The following is a 27,930-nucleotide window of genomic DNA, read 5'->3' on the forward strand; positions in this document are numbered from 1 at the left end:
AACCCTTCCATGAGAATTATCTATGGAGGTCCTGCCTTGAACACCTCCACCTGGCGTGGCTAGCCCAGAACCTTCTGGCTGGTAAGCTCGACTGTGAGGGTCATCTTCTCCATATGTTGACCCCTGAGGGTTGTGTGCTGGATAGGCCCTATTACGAGACTCCACAGCTTCAGCAGAAGGACCGCGGCCACGCTGGACTTCCATGAACTCCCCTTCTGCTGAGGGCTTCCTGTAACGAGGAGACTCCTTGTGGCATGTTGCATCAGCCGACATGTAATTTCCAATGTCAACTGTCATAATGTCACTGGTACGATAGGGCAGCATGTCTGGACCATCTAGAGGACGCCCCGAGGGGCGGGAGTTCTCCCCTGGACAATCTGTATTTAATTCTTGTGACTGAGATGACACGCCGGAATCCTGAGATGACACACCACTAGAAGAATCCTGAGATGGCACAACAGTAGAATCTAGAAGAAAAAAAGGTTTTAGTTACACATTATTTACCACAAACTGCCACATCATTTTCATTTAATAATGACAGGTGTTTTTCTTTTAGCAAGAAATATGACATAATTTCCTCATTTGATAGGCTCCTCTGCACTGACTGGTTCTACAAATGATTTAATAAAACGTACTGCCAGATAACTGGATCTTACATGCAAGAGAATTGTCTCTTTGTGTGTTATGATCTGTAAACGGCCATGGCCCTTTCTTAAATGGAAACGTTTCTATTTTGTCTACATCAGTTCTCAAACTACTATCTAAACAGCGTTTGTCCCCACACTCATTCCCTCTCACCGCATCACTAACCCTGTCCCTAACCCTAACCGAACGCAGAAGCTACATAGTCGGAATGGCGGTGCGTCGGAATGGCACTCTGCCCCCCCTCCATGGGGGGATCCAGCGTCCCCAGTAAAAACCCACACACCCAAGGCAAAGTCGTGGAAGTGCTGGGGTACTCGTCTCTGTCTCTTCATCCGTGCTGATGGAGAAATGGTTCTGGCTGGTTCTCCAGAACTCATCTTCGCCTGCCGGATGGACTTCATAGACCAGTCTATGAAGTCTGGAATCCCTGGAATGAAGGAACAGAATGAGGACGTTGAAGTTTACAACGCGTCACTGACGTGTTGTAAGCTTGTAGATCAACTATTTACTTTTTTTAAGTATAAAATAGTATAAAAAACGGCAGTAATATCTTGGTATATTTCAGTTATTTGTCATATCTGCCCTGTGCCTAAAAGCCAAAAAGAAATGTAATGTCTATTCATAATGTTACAATTTCCTCAACGGAGACGTGCAGGTATAAAAGATGTAAAAATAGTAAAAAGGAGCTCCTGGATCAATCAGGATAAGACATCAATTGAAAAAAGACGGAGATCCGGGCACTCAAAATATTTAAAAGGGGACATGTTTCGACCTATACCGGTCTTCATCAGGGCTAACAAAACATCAAACAACAAACTCATTAGGGCTGTATCCAGGTGGGACCAGTCCGGCAATTAACCACTTTGAAACAAATCTTAATACACGATTACACAAGAACAATCAAACAATCATCAAATGAAAAAATCAAAAAAAGAACACGTGTGTGTGAGAGGACCCATCATGGCCTCTGGTTCAGTCTCTTGATGCGATCACCCCCCCCCCCCCTCCTAGTGAGAGGTTTGATATATTCAATATTCAAAATCGTTGATTTTGTATGTTTTCTACGTTTTGAGGTATGTAAAAGTTTTGTTCGCCACCAAGTGGTGAACAAACTGTTGTGTGTGTTATGCTGTTGCACAGCCTAACACACACACACGCACACACACACACACACACACACACACACACACACACACACACACACACACACACACACACACACACACACACACACACACACACACACACACACACACACACAAAGGCCAGGGATGAGGGCTTGTACAGTACATAGAGCAGCACTCACTTCAGACGGGTCTGATTTTTATAGTTTACTCTAGGCTTTTTATCTGCCTTTACTATTACTATTGCCTTTGTCCTCTACTCATGAGTTATATGGTTGATTCTTACATTGCATTCATACCTTGCGTTTATGGTGTATTATAGCTTTAGGTGTGGTTGCCATATGATGGGTCCTCTCACACACACGTGTTCCTTTTTTCGATTATTTGATTGTTCTTGTGTAATAACCGTGTATTAAGAGTTGTACCACGTTATTTGTTTCAAAGTGGTTAATTGCCGGACTAGTCCCACCTGGGTCCAGCCCTATATAAAGAGTCTGTTGTTTGGTGTTTTAAATATTGTGAGTGCTCGGATCTCCGTCTCTTTTCAATTAAATGTGTGACATTTAGACCTGGGAACAATTCTACAAATGTCTTCTATATCCTGACAGTTTTCTGAAAAAACTATGTTTCTATGTCAGTCGATTTTTCAAAAATAGCAGACCTACAAGCGCGCTATGAGCTTCTAGATCTGCTATTTTTCAATAGCTAAAGCACAACATAATGCTAACACCATAAGGGGTTCCCGCCCAAAATGGGTTAAACGGGCTGGTGCAAACTTCTGGTGCTACTAAAAGTGGGAGATATTTCTTATGGAAAGCAAATTGTTGAATTCTTCTTCTTGCTCCATCCCCACTGTATTGGTATTTTTATGGGTAAATTGTGCATTCTTTTTTCAACACATTTCCTTTCCATAATGGTTAATTAACTGACCTTTCTAAATAACTGAATAGTAACTATATTCAGTTTCCTTTGTTTGTGAGTGCTGAGGAAGCACTCACAAACTGATGCACCCACTTGCCTTCTTTTTCCGTAAGTAAATGCTAAGGGCAGTGAGATCCAGAATAAAATGTGAAAATAGAAATATTGAGATGACAATACAATAAAGCAACAGAATTGTGTCAGGATGACCCAAACATGTTGTGTGTTAAGAGAAAGTGCTTCTTACCTTGAGCAAAGAAATTATGCTTTGACTGTCAGGAATAAAAGGAGAGCATGAAAGTCAAGTTAGTCGGCACTGAACATCATTATTTGGTAAACTGTTCACTGGTCAAAATGGACACTTTCACCACTGCTACAAACAGACATGTTATATCATGGGAACTCACATTACAAGCACGCACGCATGCACGCACACACGCACATACATTTAAAATTGTTTAAATGTACACTACAAGCAAGCTGCACTCAATGCTTGAGCTCCGTACCTTATGTCGATCACGGCAAACGGGCAGATGTATTTGGTACATTGAATAACCTTTTATTTGTTCATTGCAGACCTGAAGAGGGAAAAGATATACAGTATAAATAAAGAAATGTATCAGCATTGGTTCTCCACTTGCTATGCATCCACGTATAGGCCATTTACATCTCCCAAAGTTCCGTACTGGTCTGTGTCAGTTCTCCATCAGATACAGGGGGGCCCAGCTATGGAACACCTATACAGCAATCTCATCTAATTCTACTTAATTAAATACTTTCAAACTTAGTTTAGGACACACTTAATTGACATTTCAGGCGTCCCACAAATTGAAACCATGTCCCACATTGTGACTGGCAGGCATCAGTGCTCAAATGCTCTAATAGTTAGTCCCCTAATAGTTGGCGTTCTGTTGTAAAGCTCTCTTATTGTCTCTTTTCCTGCAAGATGTGTTTTTAACTTTTTAATCCTGTTAAAATAACATGAGAAATATCCCCTAGGGCCTAGGCTACAGTCCAAGTCACTCTATACAACCCATGACCAAAATTTGCATTTTAAAACAAATGTAAGACGCCAGAGGGGTTTAATAACAAAATGATAGGCAATATTAGACCGAATATGACATCAAGGCATTTAATATCAACTTTAAATAGCAACTTAAGTAATAAGTTGCTATAACGTCCCGTCCCACTTGTCACCCTACTCACCGCGCATTCGATGAAATCGGTCAGTTGCTTTTTCTGTCAGGAATAAAAGGAGAGCATGAAAGTCAAGTTAGTCGGCACTGAACAGCATTATTTGGTCAAAATGGACACTTTCACCACTGCTACAAACAGAGACATGGTTATATCATGGGAACACACATTACAAGCACACACACACATTACACGCACACATTCAATAGTTTAACCCATTCTGACCGGGCACCCATTTTGGTGTCAGCATCATGTTATGCTTTAGCTATTTAAAAATAGCAGATCTACAAGCTCATATCGCGCCACCGAGTGGCGCGATACGAGCTTGTAGGTCTGCTATTTTTGAAAAATCGAAGAGCGACTGACATTTTTAGAATCTGATCTCAGGTCAGAATGGGTTCATCAGACCAGTGTGTGTCCGGCGGGAAACCTCGTATGAATCTGATCTCAGGTCAGAATGGGTTAAATGTACACTATAGGCTACCACATGGGTTCCCAAAGTGGGGTCCGGGGACCCCACTTTTGTTTCGGAATCACTGCTAGAGCCGTAAAAATCCTGTCTTATCGGGATCACATATATGTTTTCAATTGGGGGGTCCATGGCCTAATAAATGTTGATTTGGGGGTCCTTGACACGAAAAAGTTTGGGAAGCACTGGGCTACAAGCAAGCTGCACTCAATGCTTGAGCTCCTTACCTTGTGTCGAGCACGGCAAACTGCCAGGTGTATTTGGTACAATGAATAACCTCTTATGTGTTCACTGCAGACCTGAAGGGAAAAGATATATGAAATATATCAGCATTGGTTCTCCACTTGCTATGCATCCCACGTTGTGAGCTTGTAGATCTGCTATTTTCAAATAAATTATATAAGGTTCAAACGTTTCTGGAGAGTGAGACCCAGGACCCACTTTGAGAAACACTGCTATAATGTATTGTTCGTAGGCGACTAGAATAAAACACAATCCTTGCGAAAGTTATGAGATATTATACTTGACCTTATAATAAGTCATTGTAAAAAAGCTTCAATGTTGTTGTGATTATTGTTTAGTTCTTATAACTATAATTATACAGTGTTATAAGCAGATTATAATGCATTATAAATATAAAGCAGTGGTTCTCAACCAGTGGTCCTTGAGGGGGTTCCAGGTGGTCCCCAGCTAAATGATGGAAAGAGATGGTAACCAAATGGACCCTCACAAAATAATTCAGATTATTATTATTATTATTGATGCTGTATCATTCCAATTATGTTTATCCAATTGAAAAGTGTGCGGTCAGGGTTTGCACACAAGCAATTTCAATAAAATGACTATTGCCATATGATTCATAGTGGTTATTGTTCATGACTATGCAATGGATTGATTGATTGATTGATTGATTGATTGATTGATTGATCGATCGATCAGGGGTAGAGTGGCCGGGCCCTTAAAATGCAATATCGGTATCGAATCAATAACAAAATAACATATCAGTTTTAGCAGATATTTTATTTTATAATAATTAAAAATAAATCAAAAGGCCTGAAAAAGCCTTTTGTGATGATTGCAGATTGCAGTGTGCAGTGATATGCCATTGTTTAATAAAAAATACTACACATTCAAGCTGTTTAGGTTGGGATATACTGTATACTAGGCCAACATTTCAATAACGGTGCATCCCTATAGTTTTGGAATAAAGAGGCATTGTTTTTTTTCTACAAATTCAGTGTTTATAAGCCTTTTTTCAGAATGGACAACATTATTATCATATTTTAATACAAAATGAGATCATATCAACATCGGTTTATATTGGTTATCAACTCAGCAACCATAACAGCAGCAATTAATTATATCGGATATTGATATCACCCAGAGATTTCATATCATATGCCCATCCCTATGCTTGTTTGATTTGATTGATTGAAGTATGTATTAACATTTTGCAGAATTATAGTACATTTCAAGTACAACTCAATACAAAAACTGTCAACTGTGAGTGGACGACACCATAAAGTATATTACACTTGTTTACAATAGGGTCCATAATTTTTAATTCATCATAACATTTAGAGACATACAAATATACACTTCTATATAGCCAAAAACAGGAAGTTAAAGGAGGTAAAAAGTGGGAAAAGATATACGTAAGGGGGAAAGGGGGGAATTCAGAATTTATTGGGGCCAGTTTCGATTGTGGTCATTCACACTCAATTCATCAAAACATTATTGGCATAGCCTACACATATATGCAGTAGGCTACTATTTCAATTTACAAAGCAGCAAAAACATCATATAAAAAACTGCTAGAAATCTAAAGAATAACGTGCAGAATAACCGTTCGGGGGGGGGGGGGCATCTCCTCTTTATCCAAAGAGATAACATCTGAATATCTTCCTTCAGACGATTCAGTTGAGCCATCTACCCTTTTTTGGATCTATTCTAGTTCAGACAAAAGCGGTTCTGCACATCAGGCTGGTTCGGCTTAGAACCAGGATGAAGACTAACAAACATTTGGAGGGGGGAAAGTATTCTGGTTCTGGGAATGTCATCATTTAATTTCACCATTAGTTCTTCAAATGTCTTCATATATGCAGGTCACGTCACGCTATATTATCATGGATTGCTATTTGAAAGCTGCATTTGCATGTAGGACAGTTTGCTCACCTCGCATTCGATGAAATCGACCATAATCGCGACTTGAAACGGTGTTGTTGCCCGTGCTTCTTTTTCCAGGGCTTCCATTGTTGCTCGCCGTGTGTGTGCTTCACTGCTTACACCGAATAATAGCGTGCGTGTAGAATGATTGAATCGTACGACAAAGTGACAATAATCAATGCAAAATGTATTGGTTCTTATCTGTAGCGTTGTTACATTTAAAGGTGCATGGTGCGAGCATGCATGCGGAGAAAATGGCGACGCCCCCCTTTCTTGGCTGTGTGGAGTTTACTCCACTACCTTAATCTCTCTCTACTATGGCTTGTTATTGTACGCGTATGATCAGTGACTAAAAAAACCCATTAAAACCCTATGTTCTGTTGCAGCTTAAATTTGGTCCACGGCGTTATTAGTTATCCTATGTTACTTTCGAACCGCTCTGGTCTGTAGTAAAATAAATAAAAATTACTTTCGCTACACACTTTTCAGTTGACTTCAACTTTCAAATATTTCCTCAGTGGGTTTGGGCAATGGGAACATCATCGGGGGCCCCAGGCCCCCACCTCGATCACGTCTAAAACACACTTGTTTTTGACCAGGCTGCAGAAAAGGATCATATTTCACCCGGAAGGGGGAAAAAAACGGTTCAATGGAATGTGTCTATTGTTGACAAGATCTGTAGTATTAAGTGGTTAACGTTTAACTTCGAAAGTCATGACCTACGTACCTTATGGCCATAGGGAAAAACAATTGTCCAAACTCCAAAGAGACAAATACACAAGTTAGATCACCCGTCATTTATTATTATTATTATTATTTATTGTTTTTATTTTTTTGATGGGCTCCTATGTCCAGCATTGAGTTTGTAAACACAGACATTGTGTAAACACAAACATTGAAGACAAAAGTGAGGATGCAAATTGTGATTGACCGGAATGAGATGATGTCTAGGGCCTATATATATTGTATTTTTTTCTGTTATTAAAGTTATAGCTATAATAATATAATATATAGGCGGTGTCAAATTGTACATTTTCGGACTTAGCCTAAGGAAATAGGTTTCAATGAAAAAAGAGAAAAACAAACCAAAAAAAACAAAACAATACTTCACTAATTGCTATGACAGCAGGGGTAAAATGTTCAAATTTAACAGGGTAACTTATACCATCACCCCTCTAAAACTTTGATTTACTTTTCCCTTTGGTAAGGAAGTAGGCCTAACTATCAGGGCAATAGGAAATGTTTTGATCAAGTGTAATGCTTAAAGGGACACTTCACCCTTTTTGCAAAAAAATATATGTTAATGACGTTTAGAAGCTTTAGATCACTTTCCTGGGGGTATTTATGTGTGTAATATGTGGTTTTAGTTATTTTAGATTGTAGCAGTGAGCCTGTTGTCTCTGATGTCATGGACACTGGTCTCACTACCTTCCTGGACTACAATTCCCATAATTCTTTGGTGCACTGCTCCTCCTTGTGGATAGGGGGAGAGCTGTCTTACTGAGACAACATGTAGTCCAGGAAGGAAGTGAGCCCAGTGTCCATGACATCAGAGACAACAGGCTCACTGCTACAATCTAAAATATCTAAAACCACATATTACACACATAAAGATCTCCAGGAAAGTGTTCTAAAGCTTCTAAACGTCATTAACATATATTTTTTTGCAAAAAGGGTGAAGTGTCCCTTTAATTGGGTCGTCCATTCACAGTTAACAGTCTTTGTATTGAGTTTGTGCTTGAAATGTAGGCCTACTGTAATTCTGCAAACTGTTAATAAATATTTCAATCAATCAATAACTCTTAATTTATTAAATATATGCGTATATAAGTAATATGCAGAACACTGTATAGTGTAGCAGTAGCACCCTTCCTTCTGTTAAAGCTATAATGGTAAAATCAGTGTACATTTTTTTTGTTAAAATATGCTAATTTATTTCAAGTAATTATAGGTTAAATATGCTAATTTCGTTAGTAATGCATGCTCTCAAAGGTCAACTTGAAATATGCATATTATGACATGCATGCAAATCCTATTCCTACTGAGTAATTAGGCCTACGAGACAAGTATTATAGTATAACTATATGTTTTAGACTTTCGAGATTTACAATACAATGTCTTGGGAGCATGAACCAATTGAATGTGACATCCACAGAGAGACATGTATAGGCCTAGCCTATATGCATGGCTGACTCTGCATGCAGAATTTCCAAGGTGCCTATACTCGGGGTCCTGCATGAGGCACGTGTGTGTGTGTGTGTGTGTGTGTGTGTGTGTGTGTGTGTGTGTGTGTGTGGGGGGGGGGGGGGGGGGGGGGGGGGGAACCAGTAGCTCTGGTCCATAGCGTTTGAAGTCATTCTAATGCTATGGACCAGAGCTAATCAGACAAAGGCCCATAAGACCGGAGCCACGGCCATTAATGTTCATTTGTGAGGTTGCCATTTTCAAGTCCCCCCGCCCTCTTTTCTATCTACTGTGGGCATCATCTTTAAATGTTCAGATTAATTGAAAATGAAGGATTCTGTCCTGAAGTAAACAGGTATTTTGTATTTACCTGTAGGCTACTTTCGTTGAAATTGTAGGCCATTCTACATAGGCCTACTGGGAATAAAATGTTCAATCGGAAACTAAAAACCAGGTTTACTAACATAAACATCAAATCGAATAACACCCTCATCACTGACAAACTCGATGTAGCCAACCACTTGAACATCTTCTTTACAAACATTGCAACAAAGCTGGTTAGCAAACTGCCCTCCCACTCTGGGCGTTTTGGTGTAGAGCACATCAAAGCCTTCTACAAAAACCTTGGTGTTTGTAAAGATGATTTTAAAATGGCAATGGTAACAACCGAGGAGGTACTTAAAAAACTGAGTGCCCTCCAACCCCACAAGGCCACTGGCCATGACAATATTCCCTCCAAATTTCTCAGAGACTCAGCCTTTTCCATAGCTCCAGTCATCACCCACATAGTTAACCTCTCCATCAAACAGGGACAGGTCCCCCAAGATTTTAAACTGGCCAAAGTAACCCCCTTGTACAAAAAAGGGAGTAAATTAGAACCCGGCAACTACCGCCCTATTTCTATTCTAAGCTCCATCTCGAAAGTGATGGAAAAAATAGTCTATGAACAGGTTGAAAAGTATCTTGCCACTAATAAATTGCTGTACGAGTTCCAATCTGGCTTCAGAACATCCCACTCCACTGACACATGCCTCCTCTATTTGAGCGATCACATCAAACACGAGGTGGATGCTGGAAAATACTGCGGCATGGTCATGCTGGACCTCCAAAAGGCTTTTGACACCGTGAACCACTCCATACTGGTTAACAAGCTTAAAGCTATTGGTTTTGATAGCACATCAGTGAGCTGGATGCAATCCTACCTGGAGGGGAGAGAACAGATGGTGGAGGTGAACGGAACACTGTCCCCTCCCCTCCCAGTGAGCTGTGGTGTCCCACAACGAAGCATACTAGGGCCTTTGCTGTTCCTAATTTATGTTAACGACATGACTTCAGCTTGTGACTGCAACTTGTTCCTGTTCGCAGATGACTCAGCACTGCTGGTCTCGGACAGGAACAAACTGCAGGTTGAAAAGACCCTCAGCTCTGAACTCGGTAGAATCTGCACCTGGCTCGCTGATAACAAACTATCCTTACACCTGGGAAAAACTGAATCCATCCTCTTCGGATCAAATAGTAAACTCAGCAAGGCAGTTGGCTTCTTGGTTAGAGTGGGTGACAATATTATCACACGAAAAGATCAAATTACCTACCTAGGTTCCATCCTGGAGGCTAATCTTTCCGGTGATAAAATGGCCACCAACGTAATCAAAAAAGTCAATCAAAGAACAAGATTCCTTTACAGGATCTCCTCACTGGTCAGCAAAAACACCTTGAAGACCTTAACAGGAGCCCTCGTACAAGGTTTCTTTGACTATGCATCCACCTCTTGGTACCACAGCACCTCAAAGGCCCTTAAAACAAGGCTCCAGACCTCCCAAAACAAACTGGTCAGGCTCCTACTTGGCCTCACCCCCCGAACCCACCTCACCCCTGCCCACTTTGACAGGCTGGGATGGCTTAGGGTCGTCGACAGAGTACAGCATCTTGCAATGGGTCTGGTCCACAAGATTCGATACACCACCAAGATACCCATGTACCTGTCTAAATACTTCCTTAATGTAAACGAAGTCCACACCCACAACACCAGAGGGAGTGCAACAAACCATGTACAACCCAGATTCGGCACAAACAAGGGACTAAATTATTTTCGCTCCTATGCCACCAAAATGTGGAACGCCCTACCAACAGTCATTAAGACATGTGAATCCCTTGACTCCTTCAAAACCGCTCTCAAAGGGCACCTACGGATGGCTGCAATTCGAAACTGGCCTCTGTAAAATCTGAATCCCCCCCACCCCCCCACCCCATTTCCCTCACTGTATATTGTATATTTTCCCAGTGCTTGTATATTTTCCCTTTTTTGCTTCCATATGATGAATTCCTGTTCTGTTCTTTAGCTACATAGAAATGTCTATTTGTATGTCTCTAAATGGTTGTATGTCTTTAAATGTTTTGATGAATTGAACAATGTGGACCCTGTTGTAAACAAGTGTAATGCTTAATTGGGTCTTCCACTCACAGTTGACAGTCTTTGTATTGAGTTTGTGCTTAAAATGTACTGTAAATTCTACAAACTGTTAATAAATATTTCAATCAATCAATCAATCAATCAATCAATTAAACTTTATCAACAGTTGGAGTTTGTAAGCAAAAGAAAGCACATGCAAGTGCATTACAGGTCTGCTAAAATAATTACAAAAAAACGAGAAAGCACTTTACAAGGCTTGTTTCCATTGGGCTCCCCCATTTTCAATTCACTATGGGGGGAACCCTTACCCCAGACCCCCCCCCCCCCCTTGGAGGCGTGACAAATAAACATTCTCATTTCTCTGGCGGTAGTAGCTATGCGGGCTCAACGAGTCGTTGTGACCATGTAGGCTATTTATAACTATGTTATAAAGTATAAATTATCACTATATGTTATTGTAATTTGTAACGTTTCGCGCACCGAGCTGGAATCGAACCCCGGTCTCCAGCTCGGCAGGTAACAGGCAACGCCAAGAGGCTCCCTAAAGCTGCAATCGGGTCTTGAGATAAATATTATTCTAGCACATGCACAAACGGTGAGCAACGATGGAGGGAAGACCGTATGAAGTCGACTTCCATTACTTCGAATGCGAGGTGAGCAAACCAACTGCAGTAGCCTACTATTGCAAAACGACAATATATCTAAATCTATGCAGCTTTCAAATAACATCCATTAACGGAAATGTGGGCACGTCGACGTCAACAACAACATCAAACCCACACACACTCGGGAGCGACGAGCGTTGACTAACAATATACCGATTTAGATGATGTAATTAATTATGACAGACTGTAATACTAATTACAATTCATAATTATAGTTTGCTGTTTGATCAGGCGAAGACGTACAGTATGTACTCTCCCTGGCCTTTTAAAAACCAAATGCATAATGCCCCACCACTGATCTGGAGTAAAGGAGCTTGCAGGCTCTGGTGCAACTGCAGACTGACCAGTGTTGCCAGATTGTGTGAGAGTGAGAGAAACAAGCATCCAGCTCTATGAAAACAAGCCCCAAAGTCAAAGAAGCGACTTTTGAAAATAGCAGATCTACAAGCAAAAAAAAAGTTCTGAGATCTGCTATTTTCAAAAAAAAATTAAAAAAAATTGAATATATTTTGAAAATTACTAACACAACTCTGTATGGGGGTCACTAGCACAAAATATTTTTTAGATGTAGGGTCTGTCTCTGTCATAGTAGTAGCAATATAAAGTTATTAAACATTAAATGAGCGTCAGACAGAGACGGGACATCTTCAGCTGCGCAGCATATTTATTCAGCTTCCACAACAACAACTGCCCCCACTAGGCAGCGTCATATCACCACCACACAACTCTCACCGCACATCCTCCCTAGTAGAATCAGTAGATGCTTCATCCAATTTGTTTTTGTTTCAGTCTCTCTTATATAAAAAATAAATAAATACTGCAAGTCTTTTAACAGCATTGTATATTTTTGTATACTTCAGCTGCTCAGAATATTTATTCAGCTTCCTTCCACAACAACAACTGCCTACTAGGCGGCGTCATATCACCACACGTATTGAGTTGTGCTTGAAATGTACTGTAATTTTCCAATCTGTTAATAAATACTTCAATCAATCAATCAATCACAACTCTCACAACACAGGGTCCTGACTCCTTGGACAAATAGTTAATAGGCTAATCTGTGGATCCTTGACATGAAAATGTTTGCTAATCACTGGTTTAAACGACATTAGGAAACAAACCCAAAATAAGCATACACTTTAGAAACTAGTCCCAAAAAACAGCAACCCACAGCCTCGCACTGAATGAGAAGAGCAGCCGGGCGATTCCCCGTCATTTGCATTTTGAACGGATCGTTCACGGAAGTGAGCGGATCGGTTTCGTTCACCAAAAATAACTAGTTATTTTGATTCGTTCGTTCATGACCGACTCATCTCTACACGATATGTGGCAACCCTGGTTTGTTTTGGTTTGCGCATGGATGTTATTTTTGTTGCTTTAGCACAGTAGCTAGCAAAGGCTACAGTTGCTGAAAGTGAAGAAAACACTAGCCAAAAAGTGAAGAGAGGCGCTGGAGCCACAAAGGGAACATGAGAAAAAATAAAGGGAAGCTCCGCACACTCAGATCTGCGCACAATCAATTTATTTGGGAAGCTTTCGGTCTACTGACCTTCTTCAGGCAGAAAAAGAAGCCCAAAGTCGCTTATAATAAGCAGTCATGGCAACACTGAGACTGACTGATTTAGTGCCCGGATTTAATTTATTAATCTAAAACCTCCATCATGCTCTCCTTCATTGTTCCACTCATATACATCTAAATACATAAATAAATAAAGTGTTGTGTAGGCCTAAATGTTTTCAAACGGTTGTATTTTTCAGAAAAAAGAAAAGAAGAAGCGCTTCGTGGGTCCTTTATGTATAGAAAACTGACAGGTGCTCTTTGGAGAGGGTTTCAATATACAGCACACAAGTTCTTTAAAAGTTCTATACCTTTGAGTAAAGATCAATGTAGGCCCTGGTGTTGTATTTTCTATTGTATATAGCCTATGTTTTGTCTTTTGTGCATAGTTCATAGTGTTCTTTTATAGTTCTTTTGTGCATAGTGCAGGAGAATGAGACTAGCAGGACACTGCCAAAGGCATCAAGACTGCCAGCCAGCAAACTGGTGCTCTGGGAACCAACACACGGGCATCGATCACGAGGACGCCCCACGCTAACATACGTGGATGTACTCAAGAGCGATGCAGGAGTGCAAAGTACCAACAAACTGGCCGGATGTATGGAGAACCGGGATGACTGGAAACGACGATGGATGGCTCGTCTGAGGACGACCTAGAGAGAATCTGTGCAGCACTTTGGTCAACCCAAACCCTGGTTGTTTTAATACCAGTAAGACGCCTGAGGGCGGTTAGGGCGAGGTCGCATGCACGCACCCGCCTCGTTGACGGCAGACTGCTGGGCGAGTGCTGGCCCTTTGGCACGGGGGGGCAGATCAACATGAATTCTGTACTGACCTTATAAGCATGTCTTGAGTGTACAGGGTTTGATGAGGTCAGATCAACATATGGAATGTCAGAACAGGTCAGCTCCTTACAGTATATGGAGATCTAAGGGTGGTAGCATGCAGGGACATTCTCTTGAGGTCGTATTTACTATGACATCAGGGTCTCCACATCTCCATCCCTGATTATGTCACATGATGTCACGAGACCTGGGCACCATATGGGGGCTTGCCTGGGGTGACCAACCAACCAACACACTGACGGGAAATGCACGACTCCATAGTAAATGCGACCTGTGATCGCAATATTTTACTTTAATCCATAGGTTCTCAAAAGTTTTCATGTCAAGGACCCCACAATTGATATAGCCTATCCACACTCCACAGACACCCATCTGAAAAGACTGTTAACACTTGGTACATGTCTACGATGCATTATACTTAATGCACCATATTCTGAATATAACACTGAATAATGATAGTAAGAAGAACTAAAAAAGAATCATAATGCGTTATTAACAATTATCATAACCCGCTATAAACCTTTCTTTTAAATGATTTATTATAAGGTCAAGTAGGCCAATTTATAATATTTCATAATTGCTGGACACTTTTGCAAGAATCATGGTTTGCTATAATTTCCATAGTTGTAATAGCCCAGTGGTTCTCAAAGTGGGGTCCTGGGACCTCCAGGGGTCCTTGGGTGGGGGTTCCAGGGGGTCCCTATGGAATGCACTTCCTATTGTAATCAGAACTGTATGCACTCACTCTCAATCTTCTGCCGTAATCTAAAAACCCACCTCTTCAGACTTCATCTTAGTCCGTAGCACTTGCCCTAGCCTCGACGACCTTACAAGCGTATTGCAAAGGCTCATCTTATGTAAATTAGATTTTATTTTGTAGACATAACACTCTTATAGTGTGTATAGTTTCATTATGTAGATATTCCACTGTTAGGTTCTTAGCTTACGTATGATTCTTGAAGACTATTTTTATGCATTTGATGTATTACCATGTTTTGTTCTTGCTTACAGTAGCCTACGTTTTAACAGCGGGCGACAGCCAGACAAATCTTACGGAAGTGCATTATTTGTCAATGGGACCCGACGACTACTGGCGATAGCAGGCGAACAGGCGATGGTCGAAAAGTGGGCGGAGGAACGTCGGAAAAAGAAGAAAAGATGAAAATAATTTAGCGACGTCGTCCGGCAATAGTGGGCGATTAGGCGATAGACAATGAAATTCAAGTGTCGCTCGCCGTTGTTCTCCCGCTGTTAAAACTCTTACTGTAAGAGTCTGCTAAATGCCTAAATTGTAAATGGTCCCTCTCCCCAGATTCTTTATATTAAAAATAGCATTTCAAAATCAGTTTACGGTTAAATAGCAGATAGCAGATCTACAATCTCACATCGCGTTGTACCATATACACATGGGACAGAACCAAATCTGATATATATTTATTTTCCCTCTCCAGGTCTGCAATGAAACCATAAGAGGTTATTCATTGTACCAAATACACCTGACCACTCATGGACACTTGAAGGTACAGAGCATTTGTCTATGTAATAGAACAAAAGAAGACACTGCTCATATCTAAGATCAGATGTGAAATGCAGTAGCTTATGAATGCTGGTAAAATAAATGCATATAGATTAACTTTCTTTCGCCTCTACAACTCAAATGAGTTGTGGTCTTGGTTAACTGTTATCTGTATGGAATGTGTGTTACCATGATATAACCATGCCTCTGTTTGTAGCAGTGGTGAAAGTGTCCATTTTGACCAGTGAACAGTTTACCAAATAATGCTGTTCAGTGGCGACTGACTTGACTTTCATGCTCTCCTTTTATTCCTGGCAGAAACTAAAGGATCAATTGGTTTTTCAAGGTAAGTATAGCTCCTATCTTAACAAAGCTTAACGAAGTCCACAATCACAACACCAGAGGGTTGACTTGACATTAAGGCTTAGATTTTACTTGCCCATTGGACAAGTGACTCTTGGTTTCACTTTTTCTGTGATGTTCCTAGCAGCCAACAGTATTATCTGGCGTTATTGTCTGGCTTTCCTAATAATCACCTTTCCAATATTGGTAATAGCCATAGAATGTCTATGATCTACATATTTCATGTATTCCAAATACACAGCCATAGATCTGTCCTGTCTACACACGGTTAGCAGATTAAATACACAGCCATATAGATCTGTCCTGTCACCTTGGAGTCAAATATTGTGCTAGTATAGTTTCATATGGGTGAACTATAAAAAAGAGAGTCTGCGCAAGCTAAAGGTGGCTTATAACGATGCTCTCAGGATTCTCCTGAAGAAGCCTAGGGGTGGCAGTGCTAGTCAGCTCTTCTGCGACTCTGGTCAACCACCTTCCAGGCTCTCTTGAGAAACCTCATGTTCAGCTTTAAAAGCAGACTTGATGGGTCACTTAACAACGTAATTAAGATGTTGACTAATCCCAGGTTTAGCACTGTTAGATACCGCTCCTTGACGTGGAAACATTGGTACGAGTGCCTCTTATAGATTTTCTTCTTTTTTTTACGAGAGAGTTTTAGAGTTTTATGAACCAATTTTTTTCTAACTGTTTTGTATGTTTTTAATTGTTGTTTGTCATCTACTGGCTACGGCTGTCAATAAAGTTTCATTAATTCATATCCATTTGAATGTTCTGGCATGAAACGTGTGTTAAGTAAAATATTCCCACTTTTCCATGAGGAAAAGCTGGACTGAAAATATGAAAACATCCTTTAGGAACAGCAGTGTTTTTCTTTGGCAGCACATTTTGATTTTAGTTTTAGTCATAGTCTTTTGAATAGTTTTCACTTAGTTTTAGTCACATTTTAGTCGCCTGGAATGTTGTAGTGTTAGTCTAGTTTTAGTCGACTAAATATAATACGATTTTAGTCGACTAAATCTACAGTTGATTTAGTTGACTAAAATGTATTTTGGCGGCCTGGCGGGCCTTGATGCCGTCGTAATGACAGTTTTTACACTTGCTGAAAATAGATCTACAAGCTCACGTGTGTCGCACTGCGACACATTGTGAGCTTGTAGATCTGCTATTTTCAGAAGTAGGATGAGAATTAGGGTGGGGGGAGGGGTAATGAAAGTCAGAACTGAGGGAGAACTGTGTTTAGATGGGCCTTTATGGCCTTTTTTAGGTGGCTAGATAGGAGGTGGAGGTATAGCTGGATTAGAGGTGTGGTCCTGCAACTGAACTTCAGCTATAAACTCCATATTTGGCAGTTCGGTGTACATAATTAACTAAGTAACTAAAACTTTTTTTTTTTTCACAGTACTACCACAGCAGAAGAACAATCTAGACCAGAATTATTCAACTGGTGTGTCATCTCAGGATTCCGGCATGCCATCTCAGTCACAACAATTTACAGATTATACAGGGGAGTACGCCCACCACTCGGGGCATCATCTAGATGGCCCAAACATGCCACCCTATCATACAAATGACCGTTACATGTCGGCAGATGCAGAGAGAGGTGCCTATCCAGCCGAGGGACATCTGCACAGACGTGATGATTATCATAGGGAATATCGAGTGGACTCTGAAGACATGTCTAGAAGAAACTTCCCAGAGTCTGGTGGTACCAGCCGTGATGCTAGGGAGGAGATGATTTACGGACCAACGTACCACAAGGAGGCTCCTCTTTACAGGAAGCCCTCAGCAGGAAGCGACCCCCTCAGGAAGCGTATGGATGCCGAGCATGGCCATGGTCCTTCTGCTGAAGCTGTGGAGTCTCGTAAAAGGGCCTATCCAGCACACAACCATCATGGGTCAACATATGCAGAAGATGACCCTCACAGGCGAGCTTACCAGCCAGAAGGTTCTGGGCTAGCTGCGCCAGGTGGAGGTGTTCAAGGCAGGACTTCCATTGGTTTTACCCATGAAAGGGTTCCCTTTGACATTGGCAATCACCTCAGGCAAAGATGGTCTCCTGACGACCCCTACTCGAACCCCAGACCAGATCCCCACCAAAGATCCTACCCTGGAGGTGAGGGTCAAGACGGGTCTTACTCTGAAGAAGATCCCTATCGGCCACTCTACCCTGGCGCTAGACCTGGCAATGCTAACGGAGCAGGTAGGCGGGATGTGAGTGGCCAAGATGCCAAGAGGCCAAGGCTTGCTGAGCCTATGGAAATAGGACAATGGCAAGAGGGGCCAGCAGGTGACCCTAACTTCAACAGGAGAGCTCCTCCTATGCCCAACAACAGACTCCCCGAAGATGCCAGAGCGATGTCAGACATCCCAGAGCCGCTCAGATGCCGTTTGCCAAATGCCACTGAAGAGGAGATGGAGAAAGCCAAGGGGATGTAAGTCTTTATTGACTTAGTTGTTTTTTGTTATGACATCAGGGTCTTCTGTACACCAGGTTGACTTCTATCTTACACAGGAAAATGTGTATAATCGTTGCGGTAGAAACCTCAGTCTCCATATTGTAACTGTTTATTCATAAATCAACGCCCTTCACAAAACCATTAAATGTAGCAGACCTGCAAACTTGAAACGTGGTGCGTAGACACACGTTTTGATTTGAGCTTGTAGATCTGCTACTTTTGCTGTTTTTGAATTTGAATCCTGAAAAGTAACAGTTCCCACCTGACTGAGACAATATAGTTTTATGAAACGCATCATCTTCAGACCCTGATCGAACGTTATTTCTTATTTGTCATTTGTTTTTATTTCCTTTTTCCTTTATTCCTTCTTAAAGGCCATTGGATGAACACACATCTCCAGATCAAGAGATGTATGGTCCTCCTCGATCAGTTCTAGGACCAATGACACAAGACATCCATGGACCTCAGAGACACATAGACGAACAGGTAAGTAAGCCTTGCTGAGCCATGAGGCCCATGGGGCAGGAAACATTTCTGTAGCGCTGCGTGAGGCAGCTTGATTTACAAGTACACCCCCTGGACATGACGCGAGTGTGTCGCAGGGATTTACTCCAATCCAACCTGCTGAGTGCCAAGCAATCTTTGATACAGGGCTGCCAACTTTCAGGAAAATACAAGAGTGAGACTTTAGTGTCATGATGCGTTCGGCCGCCGCCAGCAGTGATATTTTTCCTTTTTTTTTTCTTTTTACATTTGAACATTAATTAATCTTAAAATCTATGCTGTTGATCCTCCTGTTGGCGACACAATCTTACTTTGGGGATATATCACCTAAATTAACAATGGAGCAATGACGTGCGCACTGCAGCATTCAGAAGAGGGCAGACGAACACATGTTATCGCCACATTTAACGGGGGGGGGGGGGGGGGGGCATATACCGGCTGAAATGAATTTGTCAGTGATCTATGAGTTGACGCAATTCTCCAATTGGGGTGATTTGACGCCGTGAGAAACACAATATGTGGCATGAGTGCATGTGAAGAGGGTCAATTGCGTGACTCTCACACCCAATTGTGTGAGGGTTGGCAGCTCTGCTTTGATATGACCCGGCCGGGGATCAAACCCCAAACTTCCAGTCTCTGGGCAGACACTCTAACCACAAGGCTACTGAGCTGGTGTGGCCAACAGAGCTGGCCAACAGGTATCGTAAAATGCTGCTTTCAGTTGAGAAATCTGGCCAGCATTTTATTAATGGTTTGACAGCTTTATCTAATCCGTATAATGACTTAATTGATGTGGCATATCACTGTAATGATATCCTGTTCTTTTTTAGGGCCAGTACAACACTGAAAGTTACCCAAGAGAGAACCATGGCTCTTTCTCAGAGAAAACTCCAAAGTCTGGCAATGTCTTTGATTTAATGGTAAGCTCCTGAATCAGTTGGTGCATAGCCTGCTCCAGCCAGTGTGATTTCTGGCCTAGATTGGCGAAAACAGCCGGTGGATACTATTGCTTCACCGATCTGTGAAAATAAAAATAAATGGAATACCAACTTGGAAGTCATTCCACTACCGTATATCTTTTCACTGTTTTCTGTCCTCTACTAGAACGACATTGAGATTGAGGACGCGGAGGATGCCGACTTCCTGAAGAACACACTTAGCAACCTTCTTAAAGAATTCCAAGCCAAGAAAAGATTGAAAAAGGTGTGTTTCACGGTTTCACCATGCACACTGCATGCAAAATGCCTATTTCAAAGGACAATGTTATAGGTCCTTTGAAATATATGTTAATTGATGTGTATTTCCATAACTTATTAAGACTCAGGACTGATTCTACACATGTCTTCTAAATTCTAACTAAACTTCTGTTGCTATAAATCAGTGGTTCAAACGTTTTCGTGTCAAGGACCCTAAAAATGATATGTATTTGGCCCCCATTAATTTCTGAGAAGAAATCTTTTCCGTTACGCGACAATTAACATTTTCGAATGCTTGCGCAAGTTGGTTACATAACTTACATTGTATACTGCATACCGTCATTGCACCGCCTTTAATATCACAGCCCATATTTGGTTAAAAACAAGAATGATATACACAATAGACAATATCCCCTTTACAGCTCTTTTATTAAAGGGATTGTGACATTAAAAAAAAGGTTTTTGAATTGTTCTTGTTTTTTTTAGGTTTTCTAATCTCAATTGCACCCAAAAAACATGAACTTTTAACATTCAGTAGATTTTCTGTGATCTGGGGTTTTCTGGCTCAAACAGGTGCTCTGATTTGCCGGCAGTAAGTGACATCACTTACTGCAAATCCCATATATGTCAATGGGATTTGCCAGCAGATGTCACTGTTTCACTGTGTTGCCTGTTTTCATTGTAGCTCAAAAGGCCCAAAAAACCCCAAAGAAAACTTCAGACCACAGAAAATCCACTGAATGTTCAAAGTTCAGGTTTTTTGGGTGTAATTGAGGTCATAAAACCTAAAAGAAAAAAGAAAAAGAAAAAGAAATGAAAATGAATGTCACAATCCCTTTAACGAATATAATTCGCACAATCAATATGCCAAATGTAATGAGGCATATTGAGGCCATCAGGCCATTATAGGCTGCAACAAATACGTAGGCCTATTTAAATTGAACAGCTAAATAAAAAGAAATGAAATGCATTATTAGGCTTATAGTCAAAAGAAACCAAGGGTAGGCCTCTCTCGAATCGATATTCAATCAGTGCAGGCTCATACAATTAGCCTACATTAAATTCAATTTCACAAGTTGTCTCCAAGACATCAGTATAGGCCAGGGGTCCTCAACTAGAAATGATGAAGGTCCACAATTTTTTTTTTTTATAAGACCGAGGTCCGGTCCCATGCGCGGCGTCCATCGGAGAGCGGGGCTCTATGCCTGTTTAGTATGGTCAAGCCAAGCTTATACAAATCAGATCGCCTTCCACCCAACCAATAATGGGGTGCAGAGTGCAGGCCCGGAGTGGAACTCCAAATCAGGCCGGGAGTTATACGCCCTGGCAGGCCACACTGCGCGCGAGCGCACTGCGCGCGAGCGCACTGCGTGCGAGCGCACAGCGCGCGCCAGAATTTTGGGGGCCCTTGGGGGACTTTTTTTTTTTTTTGGGTGGTCCGCAAAGAGGTGGTCCGCGGTCCGGTGGCGGACCGCGGTCCGCCAGTTGAGTACCCCTGGTATAGGCTGAAGCCATCAAAATATTTTTTTTTTCTTAATTTCCTGCTAAATGTATATTTTTCATTTCCTGAAAGATAAACATTTTGGAGTTAGGTGGTTTCTCCCCGACAGCAGAGATATACTGTACATAGCAACAACTACCCCAAAAGGGGTTCCCATCCTAAATGGGTTAAAAGAGGGGGGAATAAATTAATAATCATGTGTCGTCCTCCATTCTCATAGCTAAAAAGCCCAGGCCCAGTAGGCATGTCGGCTGATTACCACCATATGAGCAACGACCAATGGACAACTCCACAAGGCCAGCATGACGGAAACATCACAGAAGGTCCTCAAGGCCAAAGGACACCTGTACCAGGCCAGCATGGCAGAACCGTCTCAGAAGGTCCTCAAGGCCAAAGGACACCTGTACCAGGCCAGCATTATGGAAACGTCACAGAAGGTCCTCAAGACCAACGGACACCTCCACCAGGCCAGCATTATGGAAACGTCACAGAAGGCCCTCCAGACCAACGGACACCTCCACCAGGCCAGCATTATGGAAACGTCACAGAAGGTCCTCAAGACCAACGGACACCTCCACCAGGCCAGCTTGGTGGAAACGTCTCAAAAGGTCCTCAAGGCCAACGGGCACCTCCACAAGGCCAGCATGACGGAAACATCACAGAAGGTCCTCAAGGTCAACAGACACCTGTACCAGGCCAGCATGGCAGAAATGTCTCAGAAGGTCCTCAAGGCCAACGGGCACCTCCACCAGGACAGCATGACGGAAACATCACAGAAGGTCCTCAAGACCAACGGGCAACTCCACCAGGCCAGCATAAGAGAAGCGTCACAGAAAGACCTCAAGGGCAACGGACACCTGTACCAGGCCAGCATGACTTCAAAGAAGAACCGCAAGACAGGCATTTTGACAACCAATGTAGGCAACCACAGAAAGCTCGCAGACGGAAGCGAGACAGGGACGAGCGAGGGCAGTTGCAGGATGATAGAAGCCACGGGCACCACTTCAGCTTACACTACGACACAGAGCTGGAGTCGGAAGAAGAATGGAAACCGATGAGGGGGGCAAGGCCACCGAGCAGAAGTACTCCATTCCTAAATAGTAAGTAGTAGAAGACATTTTCATTGTGTTTGAGATGAATGTATCTATGGATGTGATGTAGCCTATGTATTTAATATGACAGCAGATGCATGGTAACTATGTAACTCTGCATTTGATGTATTACATACATGTATATATTATATACAGTATGTATTATTCTAGACCAGCGGTTCCCAAACAGTTGTCGTGGGATTTTGTAACACACACAACGCTTTATTACTGCAAAATATACAAGTATATTTGAGATGAATTGTGAATTTCTAATCAGTATGCACACTCATTTCATGTCGTCAAGCCATGGATCTTTCGGATTCCTCCGACACAGACGTGGAAGAATTGACACCGATGAGGGACTCAGGCCCAATAAGCAGATGTTCTTCAGTCCAAGACGCCAGTGGTGAGAAGATTTTTATCATGTTTGAGATTAAATTAATGTATTTATACTGTATCTATGCATGTGTTGCCTATGTATTTACTATGACAGTAGATGCATGCATTTGATGTATTACATATTGTAAGTCACTCTGGATGAGAGCTTCTGCTAAATGACTAAATTGTGAATTGATTTGATTTTGTGTACATCATATTTACCAAACTACCATATTTTACCGTGAATTTCAGATACAGACACAGAGTTGGAGGTGCCACGGCCAGCGTCTAGATTACCATCTGTTGGCAGTGAAAATAGAGGTAAGAACAAAGTTCTTACTCTCAAGAGTAGGCTTTTTGAGGAGAGGTTTGATTACAGCTACCTTAAAGGATTGTGGCACGTAGCCTGTCACCAGGGTAGGGCTGTCCCCGACTAAGGATTTGTATAGTCGACTGATAGATGAATAAATTAGCTGTTAGTCGACTAATAGTCGACTAAGCAAAAAAAGAATTGTATACAATATACAAATAATACAATATTTACAAAAATATACAAAAATATTGTATTATTCCACTAGGTCTGTGGGGGACATAAAGACATTTGAACATTCTGACTGTTCAAATCTTTTTTTTTAACAACTGAGAGGCTTGTCATTAGCCAGATTGAGCACAGCAGGTGAGATTGAGATTCTGGAGTCTATCAGGCCAGCACACTGTGCGATTCAAGTCACAGGCAGTGGCACATTGCCACACAGGCAGACACACTCCAGATGCACATTGGAGATTTGAACAGTCAGAATGTTCAAATGTGTTTATGTCCCCCACAGACCTAGTGGAATAATACAATATTTTTGTATATTTTTGTAAATATTGTATTTTTATATACAATTTTTTGGGCCTTTTTTTGCTCAGTCGACTAAGAGGTGGTCAGTCGACTGAGACCCGTTCCGATCGATTAGTCGACTATTTGACTAATCGAGGTCAGCCCTACACCAGGGACATATTGATCATATTGAGTAGGGATGTACCAACCGGGGGCAGGACCTCTTTGAGTAATCTAGTCGGAACTGGATCCAGGGGACATGTCGTTGATTTTGACGAAGATATCATTGAAGTGAAATCAGAGAGCTTGATTGGGGAGAAACTGTCCATATACAGTATATATTTGGGTGTGCGGCCATCTCTGAGACCACCAGATTTGGGGGCAGTCCAGTGGGAGCCGAGAGTAGTTGTAGATCAATTTGATCTCTGATAGTTTCTATTTTGCCATTGAAGAACCTCATGAAATCGTTACTATTGAGAGTTGTAGGGATACGTGGATCAGTGGAATCATGGCTTTTTGTCAGTTTTGCCAGAGTGTCAAAAAGGAACTTGGGGTTACCTTTGTTTTCCTCTATTAGGGATGAATAATAGGTGGCTCTGGCAGTGTCGAGGGCCTTTTTGTATATTTTGAGGCTATTCTGCCAGACTATACATGATTCTTTCTGTTTGGTTGAGCGCCATTTTTTTTCAAGTTTGCGAGACGTTCGCTTGAGATTCCTAGTATCCGAGTTGTACCATGGGGCTAGCCTTTGTTGCTTTATTACCTTCCTTTTCAGGGGAGCGACAGAGTCAAGTGTCATTTGAAATGAGCATGTGACACTATCAACAAGTTGATCGATTTGAGGAGGACTATAGGTGTGGGGGGCTTCTATTTTGTTGAAATATACTGAGTTTGTGGGAGCCCCGACCAGCCGCGGTCGATGACCGCGAATAGTGGTGGGCTCCCCGTGGCTGTGTGTGAGCGGGGGCTAGGCTAACGTTTGCACCGCTAGCTAGAATTGCTTCCAACTCGCTGAGCCTCGCCTCCAGCACTGCAAACACGCTGCACTTGTTACACACGTCCGAAGCAACAAAGGCGTCAGGGCTGTAACTATACATATTGCATACAGCGCAGGAGAGGGCTAGAGCGAGAGGGAAACCTGCCGGGAGAGAAGGGGTGGTGGTGGCGGAAAGCCATCACAATCGCTCAGCTGAGCCGACAGAAGGGGACGGTCGCTCCGCCAAACAACCAACCCGAGTAGCGATAAGATCGCCACAGAGTAGGATAGTTAACATTGACAGTGTGTGTCTGAATCACAGCAGCGCAATACAATAATGTTTGGTGTTTGTCCCGTTGGTGCTGCTGACAACAACACAGCCGCCAAACAGCATACAGGCAACACAGGAAATGACGCAACAGGTTTACCGTCCGTGAAAGGGGTCCGACGTCTCAGGTCACATGCAAGTAAGTCAATGAATGGAGTTGATAAAATGGAACAAACCATTGTGTACTACATGTTTGTCAAACAAGTGGACAAATGCATTTGTATCCTATCTGTTTGAGATCAATTTGTTCAATACAAAGCTAAAAACCCACACAAATAAAATAAAAAAGTATTTCATGGTAATTATATATCATTTACAGGTCCAACACAGGACAGCACAGCTGCAGAGGGTGGGAGTGGTGGCGAGCCCGGTGGCAGTCTTCCAGCTGAAGATCCTGAGTGGTCTAAAACCAACTGGCAGCCAGAGGACATTCCTTTCACTGCAAAGCCTGGACTTATCAATGGTGCTGCTGCTCTTGATTCAGACACACCAATTGACTTTCTTGAGCTATTCCTGACTGATGAGCTGCTCCAGCATATGGTTGTTCAGACTAACAACAATGCAAAGAGGTTTGCTAAAACTGTCACATTTGGTAGAGTGCCAAATTCTAGAATTCATGCATGGAAACCTGTCACAGTTACAGAACTAAAACTCTTCCTAGGGCTCCATTTTCTCACTGGTATCATTCATAAGCCTCATATAGACCAGTACTGGTCTACAGATGAAACACTAACTAGCCCCTACTTCAGCAGGACCATGGCTCGCAACAGGTTTCAAAGTATATGGAGCTTTCTTCAGTTCAGTGATAGCACATTAGACAATGGTACTGACAGGCTGTTCAAGATCCGCCCGGTCTTAGATTACTTACTCTGCAAATTCCGTGAAATGTTTCAACCAAACACAAACATTTGCATTGATGAAGGTACGCTTCTGTGGCGTGGGCGCCTTAGCTTCAGAGTGTACAATCCCCAAAAACCTATCAGATATGGCATAAAATCCTACATACTGTGTGATTCTGAGACAGGGTATTGTTTCAACATGAAGCCCTACTGTGGAGAAGGTTCTCCCCTCGGGGACACAATTGTCTTCCTTCTTGATCGCCTAGCAGGTTATGGCTATAGATTGTTCATGGATAACTTTTACAATTCTGTAGCAATGTGTAAGAATCTACTTGATCTGAAAACGCATGTCTGTGGCACACTAAGAAGAAATCGAGGTGAACCAGCAACCATTCGACAGGTTAAGAAATCTGACCTGACAAATGGGAAAACAATCATGTGTCACAATAAAAGGGTGATGGTCTTGGCTTGGCAGGACAGATGCATAGTGAAAATGGTTTCAACATTCCATCAGAACGAGATGAGAGAAGTTCTGACATGGCAGAGAGGCGAGACGAATAAAGTTCCAAAACAGAAGCCTGCTTGCGTTGTAGAATACAACAAGTCAATGCATGGAGTTGATAGATTGGACCAAAACATTCTGTACTACTCATTTCTCAGGAGAACACACAAGTGGACAAAAAAATTTGTAGCCTACATGTTTCAGATCAGTGTGTACAATGCTTTTATCCTTTACAAAGCTAAAAACCCACAGGGCGGCTGTAAAAGTCAACTCCCATTCTTGCTAAGTATCATAAAGTCATGGGTGGGCCTGAAAAAAGATTACCTTCCACACAAAAATAGGGTACCACACCTTGACCCTCAGAGCAGGCTGGATAGAAAAATAGCAGCCCATGAACTGGTTCGGATCCCACCCTCCCCCAAAAAGCTGTATCCAGCTAAGCGATGCAGGGTTTGCAGTAAGAAGTCGCTGCGGAGTGAGACGAGGTACCAGTGTAAAAGCTGTTGTGTCCCCTTACACCAGGGGAAATGTTACACACTGTACCACTCAAAGAAAAACTATGCTGAATAAAATGGTCTCAAGTGAACTGAGCAAAGCTTGCACTTCACATTACATGGAAGTGAAACAGCAACATAAAAGTCTGTTCAAAAGCACGTTCTCAGTGTTAAAGTAAGAGACGCTTCTTTCTTGGTGTTCAAAATGCACAACATGTTCTGTGACTCTTGGTCATTATAATTCCCCTCTGTGTAGAAATACTTGGAACGATTTGCAGGGGCGACGGGACCGAACCTCTGGAGTGTCCGGACCGACCCTGTAGAGTGACCGTTGGGGCAAGCTTTCTTAGTGATCCATGGTGGTTTGAGGCGAGCGTTCTGGTATTCATACTTCACATTTGTATGTCAGTCAAAATGTTAAATCCTCTGGTAGACCTTGTATTGAACTGTCCTTTCCTGTGCCTTTGTATGCAAACTGTTAATATTGGATTCAATCAATCTGTGTGAACACTCCGCCCACAGGCAGTGTAGTCCAGCAGCTGGCAGGGGCGTGGAATAAGACCTTTTTATTTACCTAAAATATTGTCTATATACATACATTCATGAATCCACCTGCTGACCGGCTGACAGCATTCAGCTATTTATTTTATAGGGGGTAATATGCGACCATATACGGTATACCTCTGTATTCAATACAAAAATAAATGTCTTGGTCTCAGACATTTTGTTTTCTATAACCTTTATTATTGAAATGTAATCCATGGGCCTAGTGTATGAAATATAAA

At 42.0% G+C, this 27,930-nt stretch overlaps 2 protein-coding genes across 9 annotated transcripts; one reads left to right on the forward strand and one right to left on the reverse strand.

Annotated features, from left to right (window-relative positions):
- Positions 1 to 59: 59 nt before the first annotated feature.
- On the reverse strand, positions 60 to 6,741 carry LOC310858530 (uncharacterized protein; the record flags this gene model as incomplete). Its single annotated transcript, XM_083764690.1, has 8 exons — positions 6,526 to 6,741; positions 4,578 to 4,649; positions 3,894 to 3,926; positions 3,194 to 3,265; positions 2,935 to 2,959; positions 929 to 1,072; positions 156 to 467; positions 60 to 91 (listed from the first exon to the last, which is right to left on the reverse strand). Exons 1-8 carry the CDS (start codon positions 6,601 to 6,603, stop codon positions 60 to 62), a joined length of 768 nt encoding a protein of 255 aa, XP_083620816.1. The 5' UTR covers positions 6,604 to 6,741.
- A 4,784-nt stretch (positions 6,742 to 11,525) lies between these two features.
- LOC310872374 (uncharacterized protein) lies at positions 11,526 to 27,875 on the forward strand. Of its 8 annotated transcripts, none has more exons than XM_083784181.1 (13): positions 11,526 to 11,763; positions 15,630 to 15,698; positions 16,013 to 16,040; positions 17,457 to 18,489; positions 18,888 to 18,999; positions 19,848 to 19,937; positions 20,122 to 20,220; positions 21,935 to 22,037; positions 22,152 to 22,814; positions 23,110 to 23,211; positions 23,436 to 23,504; positions 25,363 to 25,449; positions 25,630 to 27,875. In XM_083784181.1, exons 1-13 carry the CDS (start codon positions 11,716 to 11,718, stop codon positions 27,219 to 27,221), a joined length of 4,095 nt encoding a protein of 1,364 aa, XP_083640307.1. In that variant the 5' UTR covers positions 11,526 to 11,715; the 3' UTR covers positions 27,222 to 27,875. The 8 variants fall into 8 exon arrangements, with proteins under 8 accessions (XP_083640307.1, XP_083640310.1, XP_083640305.1 ...); XM_083784184.1 differs by having other exon boundaries at positions 22,494 to 22,814; XM_083784179.1 differs by having other exon boundaries at positions 21,935 to 22,814.
- Positions 27,876 to 27,930: the final 55 nt, after the last annotated feature.

Source organism: Protomyctophum parallelum (assembly GCF_964188405.1).
Source record: "Protomyctophum parallelum genome assembly, chromosome: 1".
NCBI classification, from domain to species: domain Eukaryota; kingdom Metazoa; phylum Chordata; class Actinopteri; order Myctophiformes; family Myctophidae; genus Protomyctophum; species Protomyctophum parallelum.